Here is a 20,817-nt window from a genome sequence, read left to right on the forward strand (position 1 = left end):
CTCACGGCATCGACATAATGTGGCTTCATCTACCGAGTGGGGAATAAACCAAATATGTGGATACCGACAGAAGAGGAGAAAATCGGAGTTGGTGAGTGAATTCTACCTTTTCCTTTCAATTATACGACGCTCGGTTTGAAGGCTATTTTAATTGACTTTTATCGTTCAGCGTCGCGATGGCAGTTATTGCATTGAGAAACACCCAAATGTGTACATCGACATCCCGCATAGGCTATTCAAGGTATTCGGCCAATTATCTGTCTATTATGGCGATTACATCCAATGGAAAACACACACACACACACACACACACACACACACACACACACACACACACACACACACACACACACACACACACACACACTATATATATAATGGCTGATAGACACGACCAGTGACTGCATAGAGAGGCAAATGGGTGCGTGGGATGATATAGCTTACACCCACCACCTTTAAGACGTTATCTCTGGGCACGAACACCCACGGGCGGCGCATGGAATCACTGCGATCCCTTTCATTGTTTAAAGAAAAATGTCAAAATAAAAATATGCGTCAGTGTAGCATAAGGTTTAGCATTTTCTTTGAGAAGCGTATTTGGCGGGGGGAGGGAGGGAGAGAGAGAGAGAAAGAGAAAGAGAGAGAGAAAGAGAGAGAGAGAGAGAGAGGGAGAGAGAGAGGGAGAGAGAGAGAGAGGAAGAGAGAGAGAGAGAAAAAACACGATTCGCTTTGAAACCACGAGGGGGCGTCGTGACTGCGTCCCTCCAACAGGTGCAGGCTCCCAGGCTACCTGTGGACTGGAGGCGGACACACACTGGGGACCCGCATCCCCTCCGTTCAGTCTTAGAACGAGGTTGGAGTGTATAGGAGAGATATGCAGATGCCATAACACACATATAGACACACACACAGTCATTCAGCGCGACGAGGTCAGCATCACCTCTCTCTCTCTCTCTATCACACACACACACACACACACACACACACACACACACACACACACACACACACACACACACACACACACACAGCGAAAGTGTGCGCCTCATGATTACACTATAGAGGGTTTTCATTAGGGGAATGAGTCATATCCAGATGCTCTACAGCTTGTTGCTTGCAGGGCTACTCACGCTGACTCGCAGATGACACCCTCCACACACACACACACACACTCAAAGAGAGAGAGAGAGGGACGCCCACGTTGTTTGCAGGCATTAACATGTGTCACTGCCGCTTCAGAAAGATGGAGTGAGGGGTTCAGGTGCGCGCAGTCACCGTGGCCCCGCACCGCTTTGAATGATACGTTCACCCCCCTGTCCGCGTCCATCATCCGTTGAATTACTGCAGTACAAGATGTCGCGGAGGTGTGACTGTGAATTGTTTTTATAGAGGAAGAAGGGGAGAGAAGCAACAGTGCACCGCAGCTCCATCGCGCCGCATCCAGCTGGTGCGGTGCGGTGCGGTGCGGTGCGGCGTCGTTGTGTCGGTGCTTAAACGGGCAGATCGGTCTCGTCCTCGGTGCTGATAGCAGCGGGCCATAGCCACGCTGTGTTGACATGCTGCTGGAATCACCGCAGACTATTAAAACCCGACCTCTGCCTGCCGTGTTAACAAGTTAAAGCTCCTTTCTAGTGCCTCATATGTGTTATAGTGGCACCGTATTGGATTCTTCTCCTGGTTTTCCTCCTCTTTTTCCAGTTTAAATGCAAATCGTCAGGCCTCTTCTGTCTCCCTGTGTTGTGTTAAAGCTCTCAGTCTGAACAGGGAATCGTTGCAAACCACTTCATTAAACCTTAATGCCTTTGTTAGAATCGCCTCCTAATCATTACTGTTATCTTGGTTGTTTTTTTAAGGTGGAATTGTTAAGGCTCACTTGTGGAATGGCAGCAAAGGCCTTGGATTTGCTGTCGTGCTGCCTCGGTTCTGTTAGGAGGGGAGAACCATTAAGTCAGACCCATTCCAGAAAATGGTTTGGAAGCTGTTGTTGTTGATGGCCATCTTATTTGCAAATCTGTTCTATTAAGTTCTGTTATATTCATCATTAATATTGCAAGACTCAGTGCAAGAAAAGACTTTTACTGTGAGAGTCTGTATCAAGTGGCCTTATGGGAGAAAGATGAAGATGATTAAGCAAACTATGCCATCATTAACTGAAGGGTAAAGTTATGGGATCAAATGTGTATCCTGAAAGAAAAGGTACTAACAGCTAATGTTCCAGTGTAGGATGAGAGATCAGAGCTTAATGTACCATAAAGTAACATATGTTTGTGCTTTTAGCTAGGATTTTAACCTCTGATCCCATCTGCAGTTGGCAGGCACTTATGGTTTCATCACATTGGATTGGATTCCACTTGTCATTGAACACAAAGTTCATTTTGACAGTGTGTTGTGTTCTACATGCCCTCAAGCACACACACCCACACACACACACACACACACAGTACAATGTCGCCGTGTAATTGTGGTGGGATTGTATGTGAAATAATAAAGGTCTTAAAGGTCACATAGATGATTGCAGCATATTAAAGATCTGCGTGACACAGATATTTTGGCAAAGAAAATTAAAATCCTCCTCTGCAATGGTGGTAGAAGTTGCCATGTTGGCAAGACTTGAGCGTTGCAATCTATTAGATGATTCAGTGGGTGTATATTTCACAGGCCTACTCAAGCCAGAAAAGCAAGACCTCCATGGGCTGCATACTACGCTACTGGAATAACTTACATTTAGTATGTAGTACTAGTAAGTAAGTCAGCTCAGAAGTCATGCTGCTCTCATCATGCCTGGAAGTGAAAGTCTATAGAAACACAAGTGAAGAGAGAGTGAGAGTGAGAGAAAACAAGTTCATTTCAGTGCTGCAGTTAGGATGTGTGTTGAGTGTCGGTCAGTACAGTGATGCCATTTGCAGAGTGTTGTTTTGAAAAGACAACAGACGGATTTATGAGCCGTAATAATGTTAACTGTTGCGCTGGCAGGTTTTGTCATCTACCCTTTCCTCTGCAGAGCGTCTCTCTCTCCTGTCAGCTTCAGTACAGTCGGGTACTGTGTGTCTCTCACTCACTCACTCTCAGGCAAGGTCACACATGCGCTGCTTTATATGGTACATTGCATACAGCTACCACAGGATTTATTGTCAGGATTTAGACTGAAAGACGACACACGCCTCGGTTTGTCTTCTGTACAAAGGAAAATACTTTTTGTTCTTCAGTGAGTCATTTATCGACATGTTGCATTTGACGTGAACACAAAAGATACAAGCCTTGTTTCGTAAGTGCACAATCACAAAACACAAATGTCTGTTTTGGACCGGACCATTTCAGCTTAAATGTATCACACGGATCAATAGTAATAACTTGTAACAAAAGAAAGAAGGTCAAAGGTCACTCTCAAACCCAGTGTCTCAAGCAAAGATGATCACCGATCACCGATATATCCAATTCATTTCATGTAATATTACAGACAGCCAATATCTGCAAACACAACACAAAGGTTCAATCCACCTGAACTGATAAACACTATTTTATTTGCCCTTTGATTTTTTAAAAAACAAATGGCAGAGCTCCAATGAATGTTCTGGAATGATGACATAACCGTGTGCAGGTTTTTTTTTTTCTGTGGTGGAGGATTTGCAAAAACCTTACTGATACTGAGTCAACTTACTGCTGAGTTGGCAAACCAGTGACGCATCTGTTCTTGAGAATCGACTCCAGCTCCTCCTGTCCTCACGTCACACCAAACTGGAGCATTTCCAGAATCTTAATGAGTGAAGGGGTGCATGGGAACCTCGGGAAGATTTATCAAAATGCTTTTGGAGGCTTGATAAGCAGAAGCAAATAAATACATAATGCAGCTTTATGTGTGCTATATTTGTTTTTACTTTAGTTATAGTGTAATGATGTATTTTTAATTGCGGTGCGGACTTAATGGCAAAGGTTTAATAACATTTTTTCCTCATTGGTAAACTTCCTTATCTTTACTTGTGAGGCCTCAGCCACTCCATCATTTCAATATCCCCCCTCCCTCCCACCCCCATCATGAAACTATGATGTAATGCTGGGAGAATGAATGTACTGATTACCCAGGGCCCCTATAGAGTCTGCGAAAGTGCCTTTTGTGGTCCTCATGTGTACATTTCTGATGAGATTATTGCACTTTAATTTCATTCCGATGCTCTGGTACTGGAACAGGGAACACAACATTCACAAAACTAGGATGAGGGAAGCGTTATGTAATTTGAGACCAACTGGAACAAAAAAAAGAATGATATCTGCCCGGATTATATCGATACAGTCCTTCTCCGCTCGGTCTCAGTGAAAGTTTGGTTAAGAAGGGCAAAACCCAGGATTTCTATTACAGTTGAGTTTGATGTTTGTTGAGCCCAAGAACTCATAATTCATCGTTAGACCCACACTGGGTTTGTTGTCGTGACTACTGGCTGCTATGTAGACTAAGAAAAAGGGTGTAAATGGTGTAAATGTTCTCTTTCCTCTCCATTCCCTCCAGCGTGCCACATTAAAACGTGTCGAAGGCCGAAGCTGAGTTTTGTTGTGCATGTTTTGACGATATGCTAATGATTTGCAGCTATAGGCACAATGAAAGAGTTCACACATCTTAAAGGTTTTTTTGTGAGCGAGTGAGCGAGCGAGGGCGATGAAAACAGGAGCCTGTGCGATGTGATGTGTCCGTCTCTCTCAGCCACGAGACAGGCTGGTCCTGTTCTGACGTTGTTCTCTAATGCTGTGAGTGCAGCTTTTGCAATTCAAATGAAATAGAGGTTTATTAAAGAAGCAGACCGTCAAAAAAAGGAAAGGAAGGCTGGAAAAGTGATTGAAGCAAACTTAAGTCTGTCCATCTGTCTACCTCCTGGTAGTGCGCCCAGTCCTCTTGACTTGGACCATAATGCCATGCAGCAAACATTAAGATTGCCATTTAAAAAAAATGCCCAGATCCCTGCTGCAGTTACAGTGAAGAAAGCCCTCCAGTTTGTAGATGATCTGTTTCCATGGTTACCTCCGCGGAGGAACTGAGCGCTCGTTACCCTCAAACAGGCAACAGAGCTGGAGCCCAAGCCCCTCCTCCTCTCCCACCCCCTCACTGGGTCCCTTGGCTAGTTAGCTATTAGCATAATGATTCACACCAAAGGGCCACCATTTGTCGTTTTTTTGAATCATCAGTGGAGCCGCTGAGTTTGTCCTTACCGAGGCTTGTACGTGTTGCATTACTCACGTCGCCTAGGTGAACTGCGCTCAGACAAAAGGATGATGCACGGATGATGCACTGAATGCCTTTATTGTGCCTTGCGTACCCCCAAAAGATGAATTATACCCCTAATTAGGTTTTGAGTCACATGCATCTGTGCGCAGGCTTCACAAAGCGAAAAGCAGGCTGGTGCGTAAGAGTTAATAAAAATTCCTACTTAGGTTTAAATAGTGTTTTGCCTTATGACTTAGCAGTTTGCGTAGGCTCCATTTTCAAAGTTCAATTAAATTCACATTGCACTAAAATCAGGACTGCTTCAGAATTAATTGCCTATTAAAATGACAACATTCTTCAGGGTGGGAGCTTGTTTGTAGTTATTAGTTAAGTGTGGCTTCCCGCCCAGTGTATTTAGGTGTTTGCATTATATAGACTGATTAAAAAGCTGCCCTGTACAGTGCCACAGGAACACACTGTACATGCCCAGAGGTCATCAGGCTGAAACCAGGCCAAGAGATGTCATCTTCAGCTGTCATGTCGCTGCGGTCTTCAACAATCGCCGCTTATGTTAAACCACTGTAAGCGTCTGTTGCCTGTTGTCATTTTCCATTTTCCCTTTTCTGCTCAGTGATCTGCAACTTCCGGTCGTCAGTATGTCAAGCGCTGGTCCTGGAGATCGGGGAAACAGTACAGATTCTAGAGAAGAGTGAAGGTAAATATCCGCAATACGCATTAATAAGAGTTTCAAACACTTAAAGATAAGAGGTAAAATGAGCATTAGTGACGTATATGACTGACCTCTGTGTGTTTCAGTGTGATGTTGTGAGGTTTTTCTAATATGTTTTCCCATGTTGCTTTAGGTTGGTACAGAGGCTTTTCCACCAAGAAGCCGTCCATCAAGGTAAATATAAGAGCATGGACACATTGTATGGATTCCTACGGATATTATAGGTGCATAACACACACACACACACACACACACACACACACACACACACACACACACACACACACACACACACACACGCCCAGTCTATGATGATGTGTAATCAATGCAGGCGGACAGTGGAGCTGGGAGGCAGATGTCCAAACCTCCCCGTTCACTTTGGAGTCAGTTCCTGCTTTTTGCTCCCACTTGCAGCAGCATTCTGAGAAATCTTCTGCACAAGGCTCAGTAAGCAGAGACCATATGTGCACAACTCAGAGCAGCACAACATCACTGCTGACAGAGATCAATACTCTGCACTGCAGTAAATGGTTATTATATATTACTGACACATGTGCTTCCCTTAGAATTGATTGTTCACTAAAGTTTGTTTATAACTGTTGTCTGACCAGCAGGGTGAAAAGTGCAAAAATACAAACGAGCCAAGCAGTGTAACATTAGCATAAATCCCATAATGAATAGTGTTATTATCAAGACACAGAAATACCAAATAGGATATTAGAGGTATGACATTAGCAGGTAATTACTTACTGTTGCATTGGTCCTGCTTTTGCACTGAAGTGTTATGCGAGCTTGTGGGAATGTTTGAAAGAAGAAACAATAAAACTGTCCAGTCCTGGCAAATGTAGGTGTTAGTGGCTACATGCTGTCCCGCTTCTACTCTCACCAGCTATTTACAGTTCCTACTCACACCCGACATTTTGTTATGTACTCTGCTGCCCACATTCCTTCGCCCCCATACTCTCTCTCTCTCTCTCTGTGCTGGGAGATTTACCGGTGCTCACTGTGGCCTATTCATCACATCTGGCAGATTAGGAGAAGGAAGATAAAAAGCAAAGGGTGACAGTTGGCAGCACTCAGTCTCTCACGGACATCCCCGCTAAGCCAAGCCGCTGGACGTCTCTGGTCTGTGTGGTGTGTGTGCAAGAACAAGACGGGGCCTCGCGTTATTGTTGTTGGAAGACATAATGTCCTTATTTAAAGAAGATCTTGCATTTAATAGCAATTAAAATGATCAAGTGAGACACCCTTTTAACACAAACTATAGAAAGTAGCTTGGTTGTTTTTTGTAGGAGAATGTCAGTATAATCCTGTCTTCATCCTCCCTCTGTCTCTTTCTGTCCATAGGGTATTTTCCCTGTCAGCTATGTCCACCTGAAGAAGTCCACAGTGACCAACAGAGGGTAAGTGGACTGATCAGAGCTCTTTATTTACACATAGAATCACAATAAGGATGAGACAGACCTATACCTAAGTGTGTAAATGCGAGTGCTGAGGCGGAGCAAATACTGAGGAAGAGCCGTTTCACACAGCACCACCAGCCTGCTTGAGTCTTGGCTGACACAGATGTTTTATTACCAAAAATATGCCAGCGGAGGATATAAGGAGGCTTGGAGACAGTGGAGGAAATATGTATTGAGTTTCACGCTGTTTTACCGCTCAAGATAGCCGACTAATGGAGTTCTCATTACATACTGGTATGATATAGGTCCATCAAATGAATGTCAGTGTGTGTGTGTGTGTGTGTGTGTGTGTGTGTGTGTGTGTTTGTGTTTGTGTGTGTGTGTGTGTGACCCCCCCACCCCTCAAAGAGAATTAGGACCAGACAGCTGCTGTCCTTGTCCCTCAGCTGACAAACACACATACACACACATACTGTACGTACACACGCGTTTGCACACACTTTTGCATACAATCTCTGATCTAAAGCTCTTGCCTCATGAGACAGCCACGGCTGCAGAGGCCAACACACAAGCAAAGACAAAGACAGGCAGCAGGACTCGGGCTCAGCATGCTGTCATGGATATGAACTCTGCATGGCGGGATCTGTGACACACACACACACACACACACACACACACACACACACACACACACACAGGCCCTCCCCCCTGCCGTGGTGTTGTCACAAAGCAGGAAGACTCTTGTTTGCACTCTAACAATTAAAAGTGCAGACCTGGAAATTGACATTTTGATACTTTGCCGCTGGAGGAGTTGCACTTTAGGGAGCTGTGCGTTGCTGTCGCTGCGTTAACGAGGTTGACACACCTACTGCGTCACCCTCCTCCTCCTGAAGCTTCCCCACCGCTCAGTGATTTTATAGTGGACTGGGGAGAGAGATTTTTTTTTTTTTATCCAGCGATGTTTTCTTTGTAGCAGAAGCTTTGATGAAGCCAGGCAAGGCGGTAAGCAAAGTGCAAAATGAGTCACCTTCCATGATTTCATTTGGATATCATCCTTTGTGTGTGTGTTTGTTGTAACCTTGGGTCTGATGTTTGCATGGATGTGACCGCACACAGAAAGGATGTGTTCAGTGTGTGTGTGTATTGTTGTTACGCTTCCCCCAACCCTCCTCCCTCCTCCCCTTACTTAATTGCAGCCATAGAAAATCTCATTAGTCCACGTGATGTTTCCTCTTTGTCGTTTCATAGCTGTTACGTCTTTGTGAATCTGGCTCAAGGCAATGACAAGCGTGTGTGTGGGTGTGTGTGGGTGTGTGTGTGTGTGTGTGTGTGTGTTGTGATGTATCTCTTTTTTGCTCCCATGCATGTTCCTTGCTATAGGCTGTGTGAGACGGTGGTGCCCCTGGAGGATCCTATTATCACTGAGACCACCTCCACTCTGCAGGAATGGGGTGTCCTATGGAAGCAGCTCTATGTGGTCAGTGCTGCTTTTTACTACAGTACACATCAAAACACAACAAAATTCCAATTTCCAACGATTTCCAAGGGAATTTCTGCATCCACAGTTTAATTTGTATCTCCTTTCTGTTATTCCTGCACTGGATTCAACACCTTAGATTTGCCCTAAACGTGCAAAGAAAGCTACTTTAGATTTCTACCCACAGCGTGTCAGTCTCACCGTAACCCTGCATGTCTGTGTCGTATCTACGCAGAAACAGAAATGTTTGCTGGGCAGGGATAACGGCCTTCCTACCTGTCATATAAGATTTCACGCCGTGTCATTCAACCCTCGCCGTAGTATCTGCAGCCTGCGTCATCTTAATATCCAGCGCTTCCTCACCAGCAGCTTCAATCAGGCCTTTTACTTGCCAGGCGAAAGTGATTACTGGGGACCTAAAGCATCCTTAATCCCGCTAAGTGTCAAGGGGGCAGGCAGGAGTGGTTAGTAGGCTTTGAGTTTTGGAGCTGAGTGGATATGTTACAGAGCTGGCAGTGAGTTTTTACGTAACCTCTCGCCGAGGACTGCTCGTGCTCGCAGCAGCCGAGGAGCCCGAGGCTCGGCTGTGGTGATGTAACTTCCGCTGAAGCTCGACTAATGTGAAATGCTGATTTAGCGACACTTGTTTTGGTGCTCTTCCCCCCCCTCACACACCCCACTCCCTCGTATAGTATGGACCAAGTTGCCACAGTCGTGTCTTTTACAACAGGATGTATAAATGGCTCGGTGTTGATACATTTTACCTTATTGCCACTAATTAGAATTCATGGTATCACCTCAGGGAGCAATGGCCTAAACATTAGTGTGTATCTGTTATAATGCATGTAATTAGCCCTGCAGAATAGACGCCCGAAAGGCCTCATCAACTCTGACTAAAATCTTTGTTTTCAGCAGCTACCCGCCTAAGAGAACATGCAGTGTTTATCCTCATTAAATTTACATGGGCATTGTAGTGGCGCTTAATCTTTGCATTTATGTAAACAATCCTGGGCGGCAGTGTTGAGCTTGTCATGCCATTAGGCAAAACAGAAAATACCTGAATTAAAAGCTGTGAGAGAGATGGTGATGAAAATCTGCACCTCTGTTTTAGTTGGATTATCAAAAGCGGAGATCTCACAACCTCAGGAACCAAACTCTGCACAAGTGGCTTTAGCCTCAGAGTAACATCAAGCAGATAATTGACCTGAATACATAAAATCACAGCAGGTATCTCAAGCTGTGTCCAGATCTGTAAGGGAGATTACGGGAAGTCGATACTGGTCATGAACTCATCGCAGGTTTTGCTTTCTTCCCCGTGAGCGTCACACTATCGCACATCTCAGGCCTGTGTTGTTTGTTATTGGAAAACAGAAACACAAGGTGGATCTGTTCCACAAGCTGCGCCATGTGATGAACGAGCTCATCGACCTGCGGCGGCAGCTGATCCAGGGTCACATCGCCCAGGACCAGACCCGCGAGATCAAGCGCCACATCACCGTGCGCCTCGACTGGGGCAACGAGTGAGTGACTTTTGTGGTGACATACTGCAGGGAGGAATGCACACACACACACACACACACACACGTTCAGTGGACATTTTCCCAACAAGCAATGTTTCCTTGAGAGATCCTCAACACAGTGCGTGGGCGTGTAACAGCACGATGTGTAATTTAATGGTCATTTAGCAGATGAGTCAGTCTTAAGCTGCTTACAGTCCATGCACATAACTCAAGGAGGAGTCGGAATGTTCCTGCCAATAAATGGATCTATATCTGGATAATAAAGGAATCACTGCTCATGTTTCAAGCAGGGAAACATGCACTTTGATGTACGTGCTCATTGGATTGGTCAGCATTAGTCTGCATCATGCTTGAGTTCTCTGTATATCTATAAAGAACAAACAGAGCTTGTAAAATGCTGCATTTTGTTTACAGCGCGCGTTGATCTTAATGCTCTGTGGTTCACACACACTGGCACTCTGCAGTGATGTAATTCCAGCACTGAATGTCCGATTTGTTTAAGGTTATGATTTAAACATTGCGAGAGCCAGCGGTGAGTGGGAACAGGAAGTACATTTACTCCAGCGCTGCGCTTTAACTTCCTCGTCCTCGTGAACGCCTCGGTGGGTCCGTCATTACGAATTCATGTTGTGTGGCGTTCAGCCCCACCCAGCCATCTGTTTTCAATCCTATTCAGCATCTGAACGTTTGTAAAGACGCAAAATATGTCTCCCTGAGTTACAGATGACACAGGGACAAAAGGATTTACCACACATAGACACCTGACATGTAGAATGTTACATTTGACTTGACGGGCCAATCAAGGAAAATGTCACGTGTATAAATATTTAATTCAGTATGAGAGTGAATTAGTGAGTACCAAGAATATACAGTACATGCTTTGATTCTATTGCAAAACTAAAGCTTCCAAGTTTATGTTTAAGGGGAATTCGTACAGGACATTTATCTGTTGTTTTTATGTTTTTCATTCTGTAACTATTGCTGTGTTCCTCTCCCTCTCCGCTCAGGCACCTCGGCTTAGACCTTGTTCCCAGGAAAGAGTTTGAAATGATTGATCCAGATCAGATCAGCGTCTCTGAGCTATACAAGATGGTACGTCAGACGTCTTTCTTCCTGGACTGATGTGTGCTTTAATGGATTAACAGCATATGGAATTGCTGAATGTTTATCGTTGAAATGATAACAGGGCATACAGTATATCCCTCTAGCATCCATGTTGCCGTGGCTGCAATGCAACGGCTCAGAATGATCCTCGCCTTCACACCCTGTGAGCATGTCCCCGGCGCTCAGCCTGCTCTGCATGTATGAATGTGTTATTGGATTTGCAGAGATGTGTGAATATGCCGACGGACAAATCATCCGTAAGAAGGTGACTCATGTGAGGGCGCACAATTGAACTGTTACAGATGGAGCCGGCTCACGTGACCTGTTCTGTATGCTCATCTTACCGCCATATTTAGCGCAGTCCCTTTCCATGCATGCACTCGGCTCCGAGGTGTGATCCTTAGCGAACGATGCCGATGTAATGCGATGTGACAAGCTCAGGTGAGGTCGCCAACCTGACTGTAAATACTTCATGTCGTAAATGGATTTTGGATTTTGCCTGCGGTAATGAGGGCTCGACAAAGCTACACGCGGAGATCAGAGATGATACTTCAGTAGATCTACTTTTGAGATTATGCGTTTACAGCTGAGATGTTTGAAACGTAACACTGCCAGGCACAGAGCTCCAGGTGGGAGACCCGGTCCGGTCAGTAGCTGAGGACCCGTATGCTGATCAAAACTCCATCCAACTGCCCTGCACTCTCCCATTATCCTATTTCCATCTTTTCTCAGCTGTGCAGGCAGATTGTTAGTGCACTAAATGCCGTCCAGAAACAACAGCGTAGTTTGTCCTTGCCAAAAGCCTCCTGACTCTGTTCATAAAAGTGAGCTTGTTTCTGGCAGGGCAGGAGGCTTTGGCACCTCTTCAGGTAGGAGAATCAAGGAGTTCTTTTAGGCGGGTGTGTGTGTGTGTGTGTGTGTGTGTGTGTGTGTGTGTGTGTGTGTGTGTGTGTGTGTGTGTTTGGGGGCGACACTGGCTTTGTCCTCTCCCACACGCTTACGTTTCACCTCATGTGGGCTCCTTTAAGTGCTGCAGGATCTCTGGAATATCCTGTAGCCTCTTGTCAAAGTATGTCATTGACTTTTTGTTATCAGATGTGATGCACAGCTCAGGTGATGTGCATCTGCTGGAAAGTCAATAAGTTCAATGCTGAGTGGGAAGACTGAAGAATAATGGTGCACCTGAACTTAACGTGCGTCTTTCTTTTGAATTTCACTCTTTCTAGCACGTATCCAGCAGACACTGTGGACAGCAAACCAGCACAAACCAGGTACACACTCGCCTCATCTTTAACACAACAACACACCCCTGCCACTTCAATTGTTACGTTTCATCGCGCTTTGTCTCAGATACCATCGCTGACGTCCTTGACTCTTCTTGTTGTACGTTTTAATTGGGACTAAGAGCTTTAAAATACCCTTAGATGCACAATCTAACGTGAGAAAGCTTGTTATACAGGCAGCTTGTTACACTTGGGGGTTAATTCTTTTTTGGGGGGCACCTGTTAATGAACATACTCAATTGTCCTGTGAGGCAAATTGGATTAAGATGGCCCTAGTTTGTTGTTGATTGCTGTTTTTCCTGATATGGTTTTGAATAACTGTCCGGCTCGAGCTACCAATCTTGAAATCTTAGGCAATCAGCGTTTTTTTATTTTTCATACTTCACCACTCATCCTAACATCTCACTCAGGGAGCATGAGATTTCTATCATAATACATTTTAAGTGAGAAATGAATTATAAAGAGCTGATCACTGATCCTTTTTGTTCGCTTTTCCCCTGAACAGAAATTTAAATGTGAATCCATGATGTTACAGTCTGTATATTGAGATCAATGTCTCTTGCCTACTTATGACAAGAGGAAATTCAATAATGCCCAGTATGTATTGACGAGGACTGAACCTTGTCTCCAGCAGTTCCTTAGTCTCCCTCCCAGTAAGGACCTGTCTTGTAAATAGCCACTGTCTTCATTCCCAGGGAGACAGCACGCGACAGCGCCATGGTGACGGCTGCCGTGTCCCCGTGTCGCACCACCTCTTCATCAATCTGAAGAGCTTTACTTACAACAGCATCAGCGAGGACGCCGACGTCTTCTTCTCTCTGTATGACACCCGCGAGGCCAAGCAGATAAGGTAAGGGGAGCTTACACACACACACACACACACACACACATACAGAGGAACACACACAAAACGCACCCACACACACACCATCTCTATCCAGCAGATTGACCGATGCAGTCTGTGTGAAGGACTGACAGTGACTCTGAAAGTGTAAACTTGGCTCTCCTTGCAGTGAGAAGTTCATAGTGAGACTGAACAAAAATGGAGGACCGAAGAATCCAGAGAAGGTCGATCGTCTGTGTGCTCTTTTCACGGTAACGTCTTTGACCTCACAGCCGTCCGCACAAACATTTCACACATCAAAGGTCCTACGAGTGCCCTGACATCGTGCATCGTGTCTCTCCTCAGGACCTGAGCAGTAAAGACTTGAAGAGAGACATGTACATTGTCGCCCATGTCATAAGAACAGGTAAATAAAGTATAGTGTGTGGAAATAAGATGTCATTAGAAGGCATTAAAATGGGCAGTGATGTGTCTTTTTCACGAGCATGTGGTCCTTTTTGTGTGCAGGTCGCATGCTGCTGAACGACTCAAAGAAAGGCCCCCCACACGTGCAGTACAGGCGACCTTACGGCTGCGCTGTGCTCGCTATGAGTGATGTTTTCCACACCATCACAGACCTCAAGGAGGAGAAGGACTTTGTGCTCAAAGTTTACACGTAAGTGAACGAGAGAAGCCGCCAGAAGTCGCCGCGGCTTTGTAGTGGACACAAGCTGGGAATAATCTCATTGAAAATAAGGATACAACTCATCAAGAGGAGGATTTGTCATCCTTGAACAAGAAATTCTATGTAAAAGTGAATGAATGGAGGGAGGAAATGTTACGCCAACGTTCTGCAAATGTTGTGCATGACAACCTTAATGCCCCGGTGTTGATGCGTGGTGTGTTTTGACCGGAATGATAATGAAGTGTCCTCCGGAAAATCAATAGCCGCTCACCCTAGGCCTGCGATAGGGCGCTTGGCGTGATGTGAATCCGGCTGCTTCTGTTAGGCCTCGCCAAAGAGAGACTAACCCAGCAAGGGAAGGAGAGAGAGAGAGAGAAAGAGAGAGAGAGAGAGAGAGAGAGACACTTAGATAATTGAGCAAAGTTAAAGGACGGAGAAAAATACATCAAGCTCAGCATTTCCTACTGTCACTCAACAGCCAAAAAACCCATCACGTTGTATCTGCACTGTCCTCCTCAGCGTCCGCTCGGGGGGTCAGACCTCGCCCACGCCGCATATGCGTATCAAAACGCAACAGGAGCAGTAACGCAGCTCTGTTTGAAATGGACATTTGCAGATGTATTCGGCTGCAGAGTTGCAGGGCTTTCTCCTATAAAAGGCGAGCAGCCATTCAGCGCTGAACCGCCTCCAAACTGTCGGCTCCTATATCGCTCCGCTCTGTGCATTTCCCCGTGCCGCTCCCAGGGGTCTACGGGCCACAGTAATGAAAAAGGCTGGTGGAGAGCCGGCTGTCAGGTTTGCTTAGTGCGCTGTGCGTTTGGGCTAATGTGCTGCCCGATAGCGCCTCCCCCATACTGCTACCTTTTCTCCAGGAGGAAATCAGCTGTGGGACACATGCTGTTCATGTAGTCCCCCGCGCACACACAATGCTTATCCCTCCATCTGGGCTCACTAATGGCTGTGTTGTTAACTCCCCTACCTGCCTCCCTCCCTCCTCTCTCTCTCTCTCTCTCTCTCTCTCTCTCTCTCTCTCTCTCTCTCTCTCTCTCTCTCTCTCTCTCTCTCTCCTCAGATGTAACAATGAAAACGAATGGTACCAGGTACACGAGAACATCATTCGCAAGTCCAACACCAAGTACTCAGCCCCCAGCACCAACTATGGTAAATATGAACCCTCTATTCCCCCTATTTTGTCTTATTTCCTCCCTCTGGCTTGTGTTTATAGAGACACAAAGGTGGTAAACATTGGATGAACTTCCACAGTGGATAAGCAGTTAAGGGGCCCGAGGTTTTGTTCAAGGATGCTCTTACATGGCTCCAGAGGGACATGCATTCACGTTGTCAGCAGTAGGATGATAGATTAGGTTTGTATTCTGATGGCCCACACTGTCCTACGATCTCAAAAAGGTGAATCAGGCATTTCCTGAAACAGCAGCGACCACTGTGACAATGACAACTAAAGGTTTAGATCATCTCCACTTAGGAAATAGATTGCAGAGGGTTTTGTGCTTTAGTTGGAAACAATAAGAGATCTTAATTTGTGGAATTTTCGACATCACTTAAACTGTCATTTCTTTGCAGTTCTTTTATTTTTATTTAACATTTTAGAACCCTATGACTAACAAAATTCCGCCACTTGTGCTCAGTTCTCACTTCTTTTTCTCCCACAGTGTGACTAACGTCCCTTGCATTGCCTCTCTCCCTCCTTTCCTTATTTCTCCATCTTCCTCCCTCTGCTTTCCCTGCCACATCCCCTCACCTCTTTGTTTTCTTTTCCCTGCCCTCACATGCACACACAGGCCTCATCATCTCCCTGCAGCTGCTGCGGGGCGAGCTGGAGCAGATCAGGCGGGAGAACCAGGCTGTTTTCAACAGGGCGCTGGCACTCACACGGAAACTGGGTTTTCCAGATGTCATCCTGCCAGGTAAGATGGCAAAAAGGAGGAGGCGATGATGGCGGGGAGGCAGAGGATTAGTAAGGATGCAGAGTCCAGTGGACAGATGGATAGGAGGCACAGGAGACACGGGAAGGTCACAGAGCAGGATACAGAGGATATAGGAAAAGATGAATAGGAAAAGAAGGAAAGTAAAGAATCCGGAACACACAGCAGCAGCAGATTACATTGGAAAGATAGATGGAGCTGCAGTGTTTGGAGGGAATGTAAGATGATATCACAGTAAGCACTGGATTACTGGATACAGGAGACCACTTTGACTAGATCATGCATTAAAGGTGAAGAACAAATTCCTCTCCTCTCCACTCCTCTCCTCCCAGTTTCACCGTTAGTGACTCATCTGTCCCCAAGGAAATGACTTGGATATAAATAAATATAATCTGATCTTATAAATAACTGCAATATCTTGCACCACTGTTGCTGCTGATATTTATTCCATGAAGCACTGACCTCAGAAAAGGTGCTGAGGCAGTTATGAGCTAGTGTATTACAGCTCTGGGGGTGGTGGGGGCATTTTTCATGGACAAGAGCAGTGACGTGCGGTGCTCACGGTGGTCCCCCTGTGTGATGCGCGGCAGCTTAATTTATGTTGAGCACTCTGAGGAGCAGAGGCTGACAGCAGCATCTGCATGCATGTTCATTAGAACTTATTAAACTGCCAAGGCATGAGACATTTTTATGGCCCTATTCGAGGAGAGTCTGGAGACGTCTCTGCTGTGTTTTAAATAGGAACACGCAGGACAGAAGGGCGAGACGCTGTGCGAAAGAACAGAACAAAATGACAATAATTGAGTGTAAATGTGCTGTAAATGTACTTTCCATCTCTGTAGGTGACACACGTAATGACCTGTACCTGACACTGGAGCGAGGGGAGTTTGAGAGAGGGGGCAAGAGCGTCCAGAAGAACATAGAGGTCACTCTGTATGTGCTCTATGCTGACGGGGACACACTCAAAGTACGACACATCATCATCTTTCTGTTCATCCATTTCACTCCCATACATCCCATTGTGTATGTCAGTAAAGACTGTCGTGCTGTTTCCCCCCTCAGGACTGCATCAGTCTGGGCAGTGGGGAGCCAAACAGCAGTGAGTATCGCTCCTTTGTCCTGTACCACAACAACAGCCCTCGCTGGAGTGAGATGGTGAAGCTGCCCATCCCCATAGATCGCTTCAGAGGATCCCACCTACGCTTCGAGTTCAGACACTGCTCCAGTGAGTCAGTCATGCTGCTCCGGTGGCAGTCGTCCCTTATCCAATGATTTTATTGGGACGGACTGGACTGCGCTTGGAGTTAAAATTAGTTTTGTCCCCTATGGATGTAAGCATCATGTGATAGTCTCATTTTCCTTTCAGCTAAAGACAAAGGTGAGAAAAAACTGTTTGGCTTTGCCTTCACTCCTCTGATGAGAGAGGACGGGACAACGCTGTCAGATGAGAGCCACGAGCTGTATGTCTACAAGGTATGAGACACACACACGCACACACGCACACACACACACACACGCACATGCACAGCTTTCAGAGACTTGAATGGTGCGATGTAGCAACTGTAAAACAGGAGCTTTATGCAATAATTTCAACAAGTCTGTTAATGTTGCAGATGTTACATCATTACATCAGATGGAGCGAGTGAGGAGCTATTTGAGAGTTGTGGGTGCCCTGCTGCAGCTCTAATCACATCAAATCGCCTCAAACCCAGCTTACAGCCTTAAGTTGGAGCCAGAGAAAACTCACCGTGATAATGTGCAATTAAGTCCACAGACAGATGGGCTCAGTTTACCTGCAGTTATGATGTAACACAATTTTCTCAGTCGTACTCAGCTGTGTTACGTCCACATTCAAATTGTTTTAATATATCGAGCGCATTCATGCACCCAGTGGCATTTCAATTGCATGCAACAATATTGCACTCAACTCCTGGCCTCCAAAAACCTATGTGCACTTTTCTCGACACACTTGAGCTATTCAGCATCCAACCAGGCTCCAGACGTCACCACTTCTCTTCTGTCCTCTTTCTCCAGTGTGATGAGAGCGCCACCTTCAGTAACCAGGGCCTGTACTTGAGTCTCCCTTGCTGCAAGGAGGATTTCAACAGCTGCCCCAACCTGCCAGCCAACCTGCCCTTCCAGAGGAGCCCCAAAGAGACTTTCTGGGTCTCCACCATTCTCTGCTCTACCAAACTCACACAGAATGGTAAATCTATCTGTTTACATGCTCCTATTGAGACAATCCTCCCTCCTCACACTTCCCTTTCCTTCTCATCTGTTCTTTTCTGTGTTTTCAGTGGACCTTCTGGCTCTTCTGAACTGGAAGGCTCATCCAGACAGAGTGCTGGACATCCTCGGTCGACTACGCCAGATAAGTGGAGAGGAGATTGTCAAGGTTACTACGCACAGATTATTCACCATCTGTGTATTATTCTTAACCACCTTATAATACTTAAACTCATCCACTTTAAATATAAGAGCTGCATTTGTTTCTCTACCACAGCTGTTATCTTTGTGAACTTGTTTTTGGTCGTTGGCCATTGAAATGCTTCAATCCTCATTCTGCTTTTTCCTTGCAGTTCCTGCGAGACGTCCTGGATACGCTGTTCTGTCTCCTAGATGACAACACTGATAAATACGGACCGCTGGTTTTCCAGTCATTGGTAGGTTGACCAAGAACAACATGAGATATTGTGACCACAGGCAGAGGAAATATGCTTCAACACCCATGTGTGTGTGTGTGTTTGTGTGTGTTCAGGTGTTCATCATTAACCTGCTCAGGGACAGCCGCTTCTACCACTTCAGACCTGTCATGGACGCTTACATCCAAAACCACTTTGCCGGAGCTTTGGCATACAAGTAAGACAATATTTAATTTGTTACTTTAACTGAAACCGCTTGAAACAAATATACATATGGAGAAATGTAGCCGGTAAAATATTGATCGACTATGATTTCAAACCATGTGTCTGCAGAGAGCTGATTCGATGTCTAAAGTGGTACATGGACCGCTCAGCTGAGGTCGTCAGGCAGGACCACATCCAGGAAGCAATGAGGGTAAAGTTCACATGTCAGATAACACACACACACACAAACACAAACACATGCTTACCTCATCAGGTGTGTGGTGGAAGAGTGTGTCTCAGCTGTTTTAAATGGGATCAATTGGTGAATATATGCAGAAATGTTCAATGAGGAGATATGATGGAGGAGTAAGGTGAGAGAAAAGCCAATAAAAGGAATCAAAATCTATCTAGAGGTATCGACGTTGGCAACATATCCAGCGTTGTGAACTTCCTGTGAGACCAGAACAACACATCTTTCACGTATTGATTTTCTCTGGAAGGTGAAGCACAAACCCATCCGGTGCTTGTTCCTTGATAGGCAACTGCAAGATGATGCGATCCGACATGCGTCTCATTGGCCGACTGTATGTCTCTGTCCTTTCCTGTCCTGTCCTGTCCTGTCCTGCTCAAACCCCTCCTCTCCTCCCAGGCTTTGGAGTACCTGTTCAAGTTCATCGTCCAGTCTCGCATCCTTTACTCGAGAGCCACCTGCGGGATGGAGGAGGACCAGTTCCGGGCGAGCATCCAAGAGCTTTTCCAGTCCATCCGCTTCGTGCTTAGCCTGGACGGCCGCAGCTCTGAGAACCTGGTCTTCACACAGGTCAGAGAGGTCACACACCCCCGGGGACAAACAACTCTTGACGGCACGTGTCATCTGCCATCTTTGCTTTGATTCATCTCCTAAGTTTTGCATTCACATTGTACTTATTCATTTTGATTTGACTTTGTTTGGATTATGTCATTTTCTTCCCAATTTATTTGTTCATTCTTGTTCATTGTGGGATTGATTCGTCACACTCTTGCCCCATCCTCACCTTGCTCTTGGACAGTTTAGGGGTCTGATCAGCTGCATGCGTCTCTATGTTCGTGATCCAGTGAGCTCATCCATCTCAGTAAGTCACAGCGCCCCCCTGTGTTGGTTTCACAGTGCAGCAATCTGTGCTCAAATAGAATGACACTTTCTTTATTCCCCGATATCGATTTGAGCTCTTGAGATTTGATTGAGATATTGATTATTTCAGGCTTTTTACACGTGAGTGTCACTCGCAGTATAGTAAAGATAATGGATCATTTTTTGATACGTAAATGTTTCCTCTCTCCTCTGACTCCCCCCTCAGGCGGCGCTGCTGAATAGTTTCCCTGATATCTTTGATGAGCTGCTGCAGATGTTTACCGTACAAGAGGTCGCAGAGTACGTCCGAGGCACCCTGGGGAGCATGCCCAGCACGGTGGACATTGGTCAGTCTATGGATGTGGTGAAACTGCAGTCCATCGCCCGCACAGTGGAGAGTCGCCTGTTCTTCTTCCCTGGTACGATAAAAGAGAGCAAAAACGCAAACCTGACACCCAAACAATGCCTTTTGATGTCATTGCTTCACTTGCTCTCTCTCTCTCTCTCTCTCTCTCTCTCTCTCTCTCTCTCTCTCTCTCTCGCTGTATCCTCAGAGTCTCGTAGTATCTTGCTGCCTGTGGTTCTGCATCACATCCACCTTCATCTCCGCCAGCAGAGGGAGCTGCTCATCTGTTCCGGGATCCTGACCAGCATCTTTTCCATCATCAAGACTAGCTCCATGGTGCCATACATTGTAAAAT

At 45.8% G+C, this 20,817-nt stretch overlaps 2 protein-coding genes across 2 annotated transcripts in view; both read left to right on the forward strand.

The window, feature by feature from the left end:
- The window catches only part of abtb1 (ankyrin repeat and BTB (POZ) domain containing 1), a 75,576-nt gene extending 66,945 nt beyond the window's left edge, over positions 1-8,631 (forward strand). The window contains exon 13 of the mRNA XM_076166870.1: positions 8,613-8,631. The gene's annotated coding sequence lies outside the window, so the exon portion shown is untranslated. The remainder of the gene's footprint in view (positions 1-8,612) is intronic.
- The window catches only part of LOC143013296 (dedicator of cytokinesis protein 3-like), a 30,940-nt gene continuing 10,177 nt past the window's right edge, over positions 55-20,817 (forward strand). The window contains exons 1-25 of the mRNA XM_076166866.1: positions 55-91; positions 5,823-5,906; positions 6,055-6,095; positions 7,269-7,324; positions 8,705-8,801; positions 10,173-10,321; positions 11,329-11,413; positions 12,652-12,696; positions 13,404-13,558; positions 13,722-13,803; positions 13,898-13,958; positions 14,060-14,207; positions 15,289-15,377; positions 16,016-16,141; positions 17,002-17,126; positions 17,222-17,384; positions 17,526-17,632; positions 18,194-18,365; positions 18,457-18,554; positions 18,739-18,822; positions 18,918-19,018; positions 19,135-19,216; positions 19,655-19,825; positions 20,343-20,535; positions 20,671-20,798. Of these exons, the coding sequence (XP_076022981.1) occupies positions 55-91; positions 5,823-5,906; positions 6,055-6,095; positions 7,269-7,324; positions 8,705-8,801; positions 10,173-10,321; positions 11,329-11,413; positions 12,652-12,696; positions 13,404-13,558; positions 13,722-13,803; positions 13,898-13,958; positions 14,060-14,207; positions 15,289-15,377; positions 16,016-16,141; positions 17,002-17,126; positions 17,222-17,384; positions 17,526-17,632; positions 18,194-18,365; positions 18,457-18,554; positions 18,739-18,822; positions 18,918-19,018; positions 19,135-19,216; positions 19,655-19,825; positions 20,343-20,535; positions 20,671-20,798 (2,679 nt within the window). The remainder of the gene's footprint in view (positions 92-5,822; positions 5,907-6,054; positions 6,096-7,268; positions 7,325-8,704; positions 8,802-10,172; positions 10,322-11,328; positions 11,414-12,651; positions 12,697-13,403; positions 13,559-13,721; positions 13,804-13,897; positions 13,959-14,059; positions 14,208-15,288; positions 15,378-16,015; positions 16,142-17,001; positions 17,127-17,221; positions 17,385-17,525; positions 17,633-18,193; positions 18,366-18,456; positions 18,555-18,738; positions 18,823-18,917; positions 19,019-19,134; positions 19,217-19,654; positions 19,826-20,342; positions 20,536-20,670; positions 20,799-20,817) is intronic.

This window comes from Genypterus blacodes, unplaced genomic scaffold (genome assembly GCF_046128005.1).
Source record: "Genypterus blacodes isolate CSIRO-AG114 ecotype Tasmania unplaced genomic scaffold, CSIRO-AGI_Gbla_v1 ptg000156l_1, whole genome shotgun sequence".
NCBI classification, from domain to species: domain Eukaryota; kingdom Metazoa; phylum Chordata; class Actinopteri; order Ophidiiformes; family Ophidiidae; genus Genypterus; species Genypterus blacodes.